Consider the following 12,114-nt stretch of genomic DNA (forward strand, 5'->3'; position numbering starts at 1 on the left):
CTGGAGACCCCAGACCCCGCCCCTCCCACCAGAAGCCCCCCGGCCCCACTGCATTTCCGACGGCCCCTCACGCTCTTCCCAGCCTCAGGGTTCCATGGGAAAACAGGGGTGGGCCCCAGACCTACGCACCTGTCACGTGCCAGCCCTGGACTCTGTGTCACCAGCTCTTTCTAAAATCCAGCCCACTGAGGGCGAGAGGGGCTGGGGCACTCGGGGACTTCAGGGCCCACTCCTTGGGGCGTGCACACTGCAGGTGCCAGACCCAGGCCCTGGCTCACCTGCCGTGGGGCCGCCCCTACCATCCAGAGCCCCAGTGGTTCCCCAGGCCCTGGCACACCTGCGGTGGGCCTGCCCCACCGTGCAGAGCCCCCGGGGGTTCTGGGTCAGCGGGGCCCTCTCGGGATCGCCGTCCTGCTGACACTCGGGTTTCTGCTGCACTTACAGAGCTAACCGGACCCCCCAGATGCTCCCCCTTCTTCCTCCAGCACCAGCCTCTGTAGCACAGTGAACACACCCCACTGGTAACCTGCTGGAGGGACACTCAGAAGGAGGAGCCACCCGAACCCCACCCGCACTCACTCAACGTCCGTGAAGACGCCCGCTGGCACCTCCAGGAGCTGCGCCACGCCCTCCAGCGCCTGCGTGCCCTCGTCCAGGCTCAGGGAGCTGTGGGGAGACGGCAGGGTTACCCAGTGGGCTTCTCACTTCGAGGAACAGGGCCCTGCGACCCCCACACTCCCTCACCGCGAGGAACGGGGCCCCGCCCCCTCACTCTGAGGAACCCGACCCCGCGCCCCCTGGGACTCTGCGCCCCAAACCCGTGCTGATCCAAGAGCCGCCCTGCCTGTATTTCCATTATTCGGCCTGGGGTGGGGCAGGGGGCAGCTGGGAGCAGGTGTCTCTCCAGCCGGGATGAATCACTGCACTTTAAACCAAGAAGAGGAGCAACACGGTGCGAATGGGTGTGTTGGGGAGTGCGATGCGCCCAGGGAGCAGCAGGCTGGTCCCTCTGCGATGGGGGGCTGCCCCCCCCCGCCCCCACCATCCTGCTTCCTGAGACAGTGAGTAGCCCTCAGGGAGTGGGAACCCACGCATCAGGATGGATGAGACCCCCAAACCTCCCAGACACACTCTCCACAGGCTTTTATGTCACCAGGTTTTAAAATAAGAATGTTTTAAAAGGGGTGCATCTGCATGTGTGGCTACCCTGGAGTCCTCCCACCGGCTGCCCTGAACAGGACCACAGCTGCAGCCCGGCCCTGAGGTGCGGCTGAGCCCAGAAGGCAGCAACTGAGCAGAGCCGCGGATGCACCAGGTGTGCGCACACATCCCTGCGGACACAGACACTCCCCGGGTGTGCACACACACCCCTGCGGACACAGACACTCCCCGGGTGTGCACACACACCCCTACAGACAGAGACACTCCCCGGGTGTGCACACACACACCTGCGGACACAGACACTCCCCGGGTGTGCACACACACCCCTGAGGACACAGACACTCCCCGGGTGTGCACACACACACCTGCAGACACAGGCACTCCCCGGGTGTGCACACACACCCCTGCGGACACAGGCACTCCCCGGGTGTGCACACACACCCCTACAGACACAGACACTCCCTGGGTGTGCACACACACCCCTGCAGACACAGACACTCCCCGGGTGTGCACACACACACCCCCTGCGGACACAGACACTCCCCAGGTGTGCACACACACCCCTATGGACACAGACACTCCCTGGGTGTGCACACACACCCCTACAGAGACACTCCCTGGGTGTGCAAACACACCCCTGCAGACACAGACACTCCCTGGGTGTGCACACACACCCCCCTGCGGACACAGACACTCCCCAGGTGTGCACACACACCCCTATGGACACAGACACTCCCCGGGTGTGCACACACACACCTGCGGACACAGGCACTCCCCGTGTGTGCACACACACCCCTGCGGACACAGGCACTCCCTGGGTGTGCACGCACACCCCTACAGACACAGACACTCCCTGGGTGTGCACACACACACCCCTGCGGACACAGACACTCCCCGGGTGTGCACACACACTACTGCGGACACAGACACTCCCCGGGTGTGCACACACACCCCTACAGACAGAGACACTCCGTGGGTGTGCACACACACCCCTGCAGACACAGACACTCCCTGGGTGTGCACACACACACCCCTGCGGACACAGACACTCCCCAGGTGTGCACACACACCCCTACGGACACAGACACTCCCCGGGTGTGTGTCCCAAGGTGTGCACACACACACCCCCCTGTAGACAAGGACATTCCCCAGGTATGCAAAAACAGACACGACCCTGCAGACATTCCCAAGGTGTGCACACACACACCCCTGTAGACAAGGACATCCCCCAGGTGTGCACACACAGACACACCCCTAAAGTCACTCCCGAGGTGTGCGCACATACCCCTGCGGACATGGCCACTCCCCAGGTGTGCACACACTCGCCTGTAGACACAGACACTTTGCAGGAGCTGCAGGGGGACACCTCGGCCCTCCTGCTGCACTGTCAGGGCAGGCAGGGTAAATGGCTCGTGACAACGGGGGCCCCATTCTTGTTCAAGTCAGACAAATGAGAGGCTGTCGCCTGTACTCAAACCCAGCACGCAATTATTTCTCTTTTGTTTTTAAACTACGTGGCCATCATCTGTCACTTCATGGTCTGAACTTCCTTAGAAAGTAGTTGTAGTTAATCTCAAAAACCACTGGACGGACACTTGTAATTTCCAGGGCCCGACTGTGACAGCTGCCGCCTGGAACAGAGGCGGCGCTTCTAGCAGCCGGAGGTCAGAGGTCCGAGCGGGAGTGGCGGCGGGAGCTCCGCCGGCCGCGCCGTCAGGGCAGGAAGGGTCACCGTCAAGAGCTGGCGGGGCCTCCCCTCTTCCTTCCTGAGACAGCCTGCTCATTAAGCGAGGCGTGTGCTGGGGAGCCTGTAAATCAGCAAAACGGGGAAAGGGCCCCGTAATCCCGGACAGGAAGCATGCGGAGAGGCTGCCACCCCCATTCTCATGGCAGCCGCCCCACCCCTGCACAGCCTAGATCACCACTGGGTCAAAATGAGAAAATCCAAGTCTGTCAGGGGAGTGTTGAGGCCATTCTCAAAACGAAGACTAGGGACCATAACCTGAGGGTCAGAAACATTCAGTTCAGTCGCTCGGTAGTGTCCGACTCTGTGACCCCACGGACTGCAGCACGCCATGCCTCCCTGTCCATCACCAACTCCCAGAGTTTACTCAAACTCATGTCCATCGAGTCGGTGATGCCATCCAACCATCTCATCCTCTGCCGTCCCCCTCTCCTCCTGCCTTCAGTCTTTCCCAGCATCAGGGTCTTTCCAGAAACATTAAGACGAGTGAGAACTTAAAAGCAACTCTCCGCCCTCAACTACAAGTGATTCTACGGAAATTATCTCATTCATTGCTCACAGCAAACCTGGAAGGAAGGGCCTGTATTAACCTCCCTTGAAAGAGGTGGAAACTGAGACTCCAGAAATTAAATTCAGTGCCGAAGATCACACTACCAGTAAATCCTCAAAGAAAGACACAAACTGAAAGGGTGAAGTGCACCCTGGTGTGCCAGCTTCGTGACTGTGGGACAAGCACGCATCCTGACCGCACGCCCTCCCCCGGACTACGCCCTCCCCCGGCCACGCCCTCCCCCGGCCACGCCCTCCCCTGACCACGCCCTCACCCGGCCACGCCCTCCCCTGACCACGCCCTCACCCGGCCACGCCCTCCCCTGACCACGCCCTCACCCGGCCACGCCCTCCCCTGACCACGCCCCCACTGACCACGCCCTCACCCGGCCACGCCCTCCCCTGACCACGCCCCCACTGACCACGCCCTCACCCTGACCACGCCCCCCCCTGACCACGCCCTCACCCGGCCACGCCCTCCCCTGACCACGCCCTCACCCGGCCACGCCCTCCCCTGACCACGCCCCCACTGACCACGCCCTCACCCGGCCACGCCCTCCCCTGACCACGCCCCCACTGACCACGCCCTCCCCTGACCACGCCCTCACCCTGACCACGCCCCCACCCGGCCACGCCCTCACCCGGCCACGCCCTCACCCGGCCACGCCTCACCCGGCCACGCCCTCACCCGGCCACGCCCTCCCCTGACCACGCCCTCACCCGGCCACGCCCTCCCCTGACCACGCCCTCACCCTGACCACGCCCCCACCTGACCACGCCCTCACCCGGCCACGCCTCACCCTGACCACGCCCTCACCCGGCCACGCCCTCACCCTGACCACGCCCTCACCGGCCACGCCCTCACCCTGACCACGCCCTCACCCTGACCACTCCCTCACCGGCCACGCCCCACACCCCAAGGCTCCCCCACCCCAAGCAGACGGAACCGCGTCCGCTCCCGCAGTCCCTCAGGTCTTCTTTCCCTAGCGTCACCGCCTCTTCTGACACAATGAGATCCACCTCCAAACGGTCTGTCACTCCCGCCCACAGACGTCCACCTCGGGGTGCTGCATCCCAGAGCTGGGGGGCTTAGGCTGCTTCACTTCCCAACTGTGAACATGTCACGGTTTATTCAAAAATTCTCCAAAGGTCGGGAACTAACTGAGTGATGGATCACAAAAAACGAAAATGAGTCGACCTCGATACCAACGTTTTTGCTGACATACTTGAAATCAGTCAATAAAATGAGACTTTCATGGGATTCACCAATTGTTCTATAAAAATTATGATGTTTATCTTTTAAAATCATTTTCCAAGGTAGCTAACATTTTCGTTAACCCACAAGAATTCTCTCTAGTGCAGACGAGGACAGGGATGTAGGTGGAGGCCATCGTGATAATTCAGAATTCCAGCTCCAGGGTGCACCACCTTCCTTCCCTGCAGAAGTCTAACAAAGACCCCACTTCTCAGAGCAGGGGTGAGTGAGCCCACGATAACCTGTGGGCCAAACTGAACTCCCATGAGGGCTGAACACAGGCAGACTCACCTGAGTCTCTAACAGTGCTGAACGACTCAGTAAATTAGCCTTAAAAGACCGTTGCTGCTGCTAAGTCGCTTCAGTCATGTCTGACTCTGTGGGACCCCATAGACAGCAGCACACCAGGCTCCCCCGTCCCTGGGATTCTCCAGGCAAGAACCCTGGAGTGGGGTGCCATTTCCTCCTCCAAAGCAGGAAAGTGAAAAGTGACAGTGAAGTCACTCAGTCGTGTCCGACTCTTTGAAACCCCATGGACTGTAGCCTACCAGGCTCCTCCATCCATGGGATTTCCCAGGCAAGAGTACTGGAGTGGGTTGCCATTGCCTTCTCCTAAAAGACTGCTAACAACCATCAACTCTTCAGAGGTTAAAAAAAAAAAAAAATTGTAAGAAAAAAACTGCTGTTTTCCAACATCATTTTTTAACATCAAGATGAGACTGTGCTTCTCAACATTAATATATTCATAATTTTAGTAAATATGTTCTCCATAGGACATTTGAATAAACATATTCTCCACACATATAGTCTCCATAACAATTTTACTCTCCAGGGGAAAAAAATCTGCCAAATGCTTAATACAAATCTGAGTACAAAACGTCTTAGAGTCATCTTTATAAAAAGTGCACGGAAATCAAAAACATAAAAGGGAGTAATGTAAAAATGTAAAGCTTTTGTACACATTCAGAGTTAAGTTGCCATCCACCTACAGACCTGTAACTATAAGACGCTTTATGTGAGCCTCAGGTAACCGCAGAGCCAGAGTCAACCATAGCGTGCTCTCAGAACACTTTCGGCCTTTCCCCGCCGAGTGTGGTGCTTCCGGGTTTGTGGCATGCAGCCCGTACTGTGCTGAGGATGCTCCCTCTACACCTGCTTTGTTAGGAGTTTGTACCACTAAAGGAAATTGAACTTTTTCTTCTTCAGAGGGTCACTCTCACCTGCTTCCACGACACAATGCGAACCAGACACACCGTGTGTCCCGGACTGTGGAGCGCGTGTCAGGGAACACCGCCCCTCCCCAGCCTTCTCCTGACCAGAGGGTCACGCGGGGCCTTTGTACACTTCTGCACCCACCCGTGCCTCCCGACCCCGGGGGGGATTGCCCAGCATCGGAAGCTTGAATCCGGCCCTGATGTGATCACGGGCCAGCACTTCTAGTGGAACGCTTGCCATCTCAGGACACAGTGTTTTCTGTTTTCCCTTTTCCTTTTGGCTTCATTATTCATTTGCAGACTTACTACTATTTTGACAGCAAAGAAAATCTCATCTTTTCATATTTTCTCCCTCTTTCCTACTCCTTTGTATGTAGAAGTGGAATTTAAACTTCTTAACTTTGCAGATTTAGTCTCAGCCCATTTATAACACAGACCGCACTTTGCAAAAAATCAATTGCAGGGGTGAGAGGGTGAGGGCCTGTGGGGTTACCGTGGACTCTCAGGGCACCACTGAAGATGAAAAGCTAAACTTCCCCGATGATTATGGAAATCCAACAGCAAAGCCGATGGCTGGGTAGACACAGATGTGGATATGGATGTAGGTGACACAGAGGTAGGTGTGTATACACGCAGGTGTGGGTGCAGGTAGACAGAGATGATACAGATGTGCGTGCAGACATACAGGTGTGTGTGTAGACATACAAATGTGCATGCAGACAGACAGATGTGCATGCAGACATACAGGTGTGCGCGTAGACAGACTGAGGTGCAGGTGTATATACAGATAGAGATGATACAGATGTGCGTGTGGACATACAGATGTGCGTGCAGACATACAGGTGTGTGTGGAGACATAAAGATGTGTATAAATATACAGGTGTGCGTGTGGATATACAGGTGCGGGTGTAGACGCAGGTACAGGTGTGAGTGGGGTGCAGATGCAGACGCAGACATGTCGGCACAGACAGACCGTGCTGTAGACCCACACGTACAGGTGATCCAGATACGCAGACGACAGATGCGGGTGAACAGACACAGGAGGCAGCGCAGGCGCACCGGGGACACAGAGGCACAGGCGCACGTGTCTACTGCGACCTCCTTTCTGCCACCATGTCAGCTCAGCAAGGAGAACAGGGTTTCCACTTCGCCAGAACCCTCTAAGAGCCTGCTCCATCTCACGCTCCCAGTCTGAGCTGCAGAGCCGCCGGCAGGAGTCAGCGTGGGGACCACGCACAGAGAGAGGGTGAGGCCAGGCTCAGGCCCGGTTGGCGGGCTGGGCCGGGCTTCCATCCCCTGCCCAGCACACCCCAATGACAGACCTTTGCTGCAGCAGAAGGATCCAGTGGGGGCAGGGGGCTCACGGTCAGAGACCACAAGAGCCCCTGACACCACCGCTCCTCCTGGCAGCTTCTGGCGGCCAGATGTGGCCTCGCTGACCTGGAAGGTTTGGGGCCCAAGGAACACTGTCATGGCTGCACCTTAATGGCGTTTTCTCATTTTCCCGACCACCATGGTTAGAGCCCAGCCAACGTGAAATATCCTCCAGTTCCTTCTAGAATTCCAGCTGACAGCAGCCTGCAAGGCCCAGCCCAGCTCTAGAACCCTCCAAACATGAGCCATGGCTCCTGGGCCACCGCAGAGCAAAGAGCCACCGACAAGGGGCACCTCCTCTGCCTCCCAGGTCACCCAGCAGACACGCAAGTTCTGGACACAGACATGGGAACTGGCTACATGTGTGATGATAGTAAGGGATCTGGGCTCCTTTCCAGGTGTGATGTGGCATCACGGTATGCTGGAAAGAAAGAATCCTGCTATTTTAGAGGTACTTCATGGCACGCCTCTAAGACACCGTGGCTGGGGTTTGTATCAGAGCAGCAGGAGAGCGGGGAGTGGGTGGGTGACTGGCCGGGCCTCTGGGCCTGGGTCAGCATCCTGCTCGTGTGCGTTTCAACTCTGCACGAGGAAGCGGAACACAAACCTGCTCCCCCATCTGGCCCATCGGGCAGGGACCCGTGACTCTGTCCTGTTCCTGGGGCTCCCGAGTCCTTGAGCCCAGGCTGTGGGGACGCCTCCCGGGCCCCTGGAGTGCAGCTACGGGAGGGCTGCTGGGCTCGCAGGGTCCATGCCTCGGTTTCCTCGTCCACAAACCACTCGAGGTGGGCAGGACCTCTGCACATGCTCCTGGCCGTGGGTTCACTTCCCCAAACTCAGGCTCCGCAGCTGGGATGACCCCTCTGCAGGATTGGGGGTCCCTGAAGGACTCGTGCCGACCGGCACTCCAGCACCTGCGTCGCCGCCATGCAGGATCGGGGGCCCCAGCGCCTGCTCAGCCGCCGTGCACGCGGGCTCTTCTCTGTCTTACACACACTGTCCACCGTGGTCTTCTGCCATCAGCCTGACTTGAAATAACTCTCAAATCACCGTGGGAGGACCAGGGATGGCTACCCTGCCCCTCACACGTCTTGAATCCACCCAGTTTGTGACAAGTGTGAGAACGTAAACGGGGAGGATCAGACTCCTGCCCGCCCATCCGGAAATGTACGAGTGAGGGCAAGGCAGGCAGTGAGGTCAGCTGCGTGGTCCCCAGGAGCCTCAGAGAGAACACAAGCTCCCCGCCACGCTCCTCCTTTTGTGAAAAACCAAACATACAAAGTCCTTTTCTATTAAAAAAAAAAAAAGAATGGTGTCAGATTCTTGTCAGTTAATAGCTGATCCATTAAGGCTTAAGCTGAGACCTGGTGAAATCCCGCCCCAGAGAACCTCAAATCCCCACTAATCTGACAACAGAGGGGAGACTCCGTGTGTCTGTGAGCATCCCACTCGGGGCAGACTGAGTTACGGACACAGAGCTCTTGTCTGCACCACAGACCTTCCACCTGGCAGAAGAAGCCACGATAAAACAATGGTCTTTTACTTTGGCCGCTCAGAGCAGGTAAGTGCTCAGGCCCAGAGGTGCAGCCAAGGAAATGGACTCGGGATGCAGAGAACAGACCCTCTGACAGCGCCTCCCTCTTACACGAAAGTCAGTGACAGCAAGCGTTGAGCCCGATGTGAGGGTCCCCCTGTGTCCAGGTGCCGGCCACTCACTCTGGACGTCCTGTGATGCAGAGGATGCTCGGCCTGGAGGGTCCCACCTTGAAGCCCACCGTCCCCTGTCTCCATGGTTCATGTAGACTCAGAGTCTTCCCGAGGTCGGGAGCCGCTCCAGCACTTTCACGACTCACACTCGCGCCCCAGACAGGAGCAACCCTGCACCCATGCTGGGACCAGTCCTCCAGCATCAGGACATGCTGGCGGGAGGAAAAGCACACAGAGCAGTGGGGCGGTGGCCCCACCAGCGGCCGTGCACACGCACAACACACGGAGACACAGGGACACACACACACTACACACACGCACCCAAGTACACACACACACAGGTACCCACATACACAGACACATGCACTCACACACATACAGAGATACAGACACGGAAACACGCACATGACACACAAACACAGGGACACACACGTGTACCCATGTACACAGACACATGTACTCACACACATACACAGATACAGACACGGAAACACGCACACAAACACAGGGACACACACATGTACTCATGTACACACATGTACGCACACACATAGACATGGAAACATGCACACGACACACACAGGGACACACACAGCACACACAGCGTGTGTATCCACATACACACATAAACACATACAACATATAGACATGGAAACACACACACGACATACAGACACAGGGACACGCAGCACACACATGCACATGGCAGCAGGGTTTGTCACGAAATGGAAAACCCGCAGCACAGGTCTGACCGGGCAGCAGGAAGGGGCTGACTCAACAGCTGGAGCTGCACCCTCGGCAGGACCCCCGTCCAGGCCCCGTGCGTCTGTGTCACACGTGATTCTCACACACGCAGCAGGAGCTAACAGTTCTGAGCAAAGAAAGTGGAGGCAGAGAGGGCGCAGTCTCTGTCTGGAGGTGACGAGGCCAGAATGGGCAGGCGGGTCTTCAAAAAGGCCTGGAGAGATGCCAGCCCAAGGACGCCACCAAACCCAGGCGAGAACGGCAGCTTCAGCTCCGTTTGGCTCTGACATGGGCTGGGTCTGCTGCGTGTGGTGCAGCGAGAGCAAACACGCGTGGAGGCAAGAGCACAGAGGCCACGGCGGGGTCAGCAGAGAGGGTCCTGGCTCCAACACAGCCCCTTCCACGGGGGCCAGCATGGAAGGACATTCGACCCCTGACCCAATGCGAGGTGGGGCTGTGTGCACACCTGCACACACCAGCACGTGCACACACACCTGCACACCCCTCAACACGCACCTGTACACACGCCTGTGCACGCAGACAGACAGACACGCTTCCCCTTGGACACGCTGCCCCGTCCCTTGAAGAAAGCACACGGTTGCACAGCATGGCGTCCACGTCAGACTCATCAGCGACGGGGCTGGGGACGGCCAACCCCGCTGCTCACTGCGCACGCAATGCTGCACCCTGCCCCGCGTCAGGCTCATGGCAGAACTAAGGCGAGGCCAGGACATCAATGCCGTGAGGCACGTCTTTCCCCTGAAGGGCGCCGCATACCCTGGGATGCGGTTGGTGTGAAGCTTCTGGGGCTTCCTGGGTGTGGAGCCCACGTTCGGCACAGCCCCCACCCTGCCCACTGCCCTGGGCACCCTGGGCCCATCCACCCTGCTGGGCTTCCGGCCCCGCAGGCGCCCCACGCTCTGAGCTACGGTGGGGCGGGGGGGTGGGCAGGGCCAGGGAGCTGCAGGGCTTTGTCCAGGCTGGTTAGTGGAGGACTGACCTCAAGCTTGGGGTCCCCGCCCAGAACATGGGCCCAGGGGACAGGCTGACTGCCGACGGTCATCCCGCACTGCAGGAGCGGGGCCGCCTCCAGGTGAGCACGGAAAAGCGAGGGCATGTCCCTGGCCTGCAGCGCCAGGTCACGCCCACGAGAGATGGAACCGCCCACTCACTCATTTTCCATCACGATGTAGCCATACTCCTCCTCGGGGGGTTGGACTTGCAGCCGCAGGCCTGGGCCGGGGGGTACCTGTGCGCCGGCCCCAAGGTGCAGGGCCTCCTGCCGGGCAGTGCCCGGCCCGGGCCTCGCCTGCGGCGGCCTCTGCAGCAGCTCCTTGGAGTAGGTCTGGCTCCGCACGTTCTCCACGCCCGCGTGCTCCTCCTCCGAAGACAGGGAGCCCTCGGCATCATCCCCCTTCTTGCTCTCCGTCTTGAAGGGCTCGGTGAGACGGGGGGCTGCCGGCAGGAACGGAGACCCAGGGCCCTGCAGGAGGTCCCCCAGTTGGACACCCAGACGGTTCACCTGGTGGAAAGGAAACCAGCATGGGAACATGCCCTGAGCGGCAGAGAGACCGTCTGTCTTGAATGATCAGGGGATGGGGTGCCGGTGTATGTGGGCCTGGGGGTCACAGGGGGCAGAATTACGGTCTGGCCATGTGCATCTCGTCTGGAGACCCCAAGCTCCGCTGGCCTAGTCCCCTGAGACTGGAATTAGGAACTGTGTCCCCAGACCCCACACCTCCCTCCACGGTGTGTTTCTGATGGACATTTAGAACAATCGTGGGTGTTTTCTTCCCCACTCATGCTCAGGCACCGAGCTAGGATCCACTAACACGACCTGCAGAGAAGCGCTGCCCAGATGGTCTTCTTTCCCACCCACAGAACAGAGCGTCTAGAGCCACAGCACCGCCCTTGCCTATGAACAGATTTCCTGTGTCCGTAAGAAGACGACAGGCCAGCAAAGGCTCTTCAGCAGGAGGACAGGCCCCTCAGTGCGTAGGTGTCGTCCACGTCCAGCCTCTTCCAGACCGTCCTGACCAGCGCTGTCGTGGAAACCTGGACACGATGGAAGCCACCCCCCAACCCCCCGTCTACCAGGAGCTGCCCTGCTGGGGAACTGAGTTTTTATTTACTTAATTTTAGTGGATTCGAGCCCACGCAGCCCCATGTGCCTGGCGGCTGCCATGTGGACAGCACAGGTCTGAAGGATCCAGAGGCTGCTAATGTCCATTAAAGGGACCCCGGTGACCGGCACACGCGGGGCGGCCTTGACGACAAGGCGGGTGTGGGGTGCTGTCGCGTGACGTCACCCCCGTCTCCCTGGGTGGGGAAGTTCTAAGGGAATTAACATGCTGCCTGTACTGACC

At 58.8% G+C, this 12,114-nt stretch overlaps 1 protein-coding gene across 1 annotated transcript in view; it reads right to left on the reverse strand.

Moving 5' to 3' along the window:
- The window catches only part of PTPRN2 (protein tyrosine phosphatase receptor type N2), a 611,408-nt gene that overhangs the window by 362,493 nt on the left and 236,801 nt on the right, over positions 1-12,114 (reverse strand). Inside the window, exons 9-10 of the mRNA XM_025291953.3 lie at positions 10,921-11,270; positions 580-666 (exon numbers count right to left, since the gene is read on the reverse strand). Of these exons, the coding sequence (XP_025147738.2) occupies positions 580-666; positions 10,921-11,270 (437 nt within the window). The remainder of the gene's footprint in view (positions 1-579; positions 667-10,920; positions 11,271-12,114) is intronic.

Source organism: Bubalus bubalis, chromosome 8 (genome assembly GCF_019923935.1).
Source record: "Bubalus bubalis isolate 160015118507 breed Murrah chromosome 8, NDDB_SH_1, whole genome shotgun sequence".
In the NCBI taxonomy this organism is placed as follows: domain Eukaryota; kingdom Metazoa; phylum Chordata; class Mammalia; order Artiodactyla; family Bovidae; genus Bubalus; species Bubalus bubalis.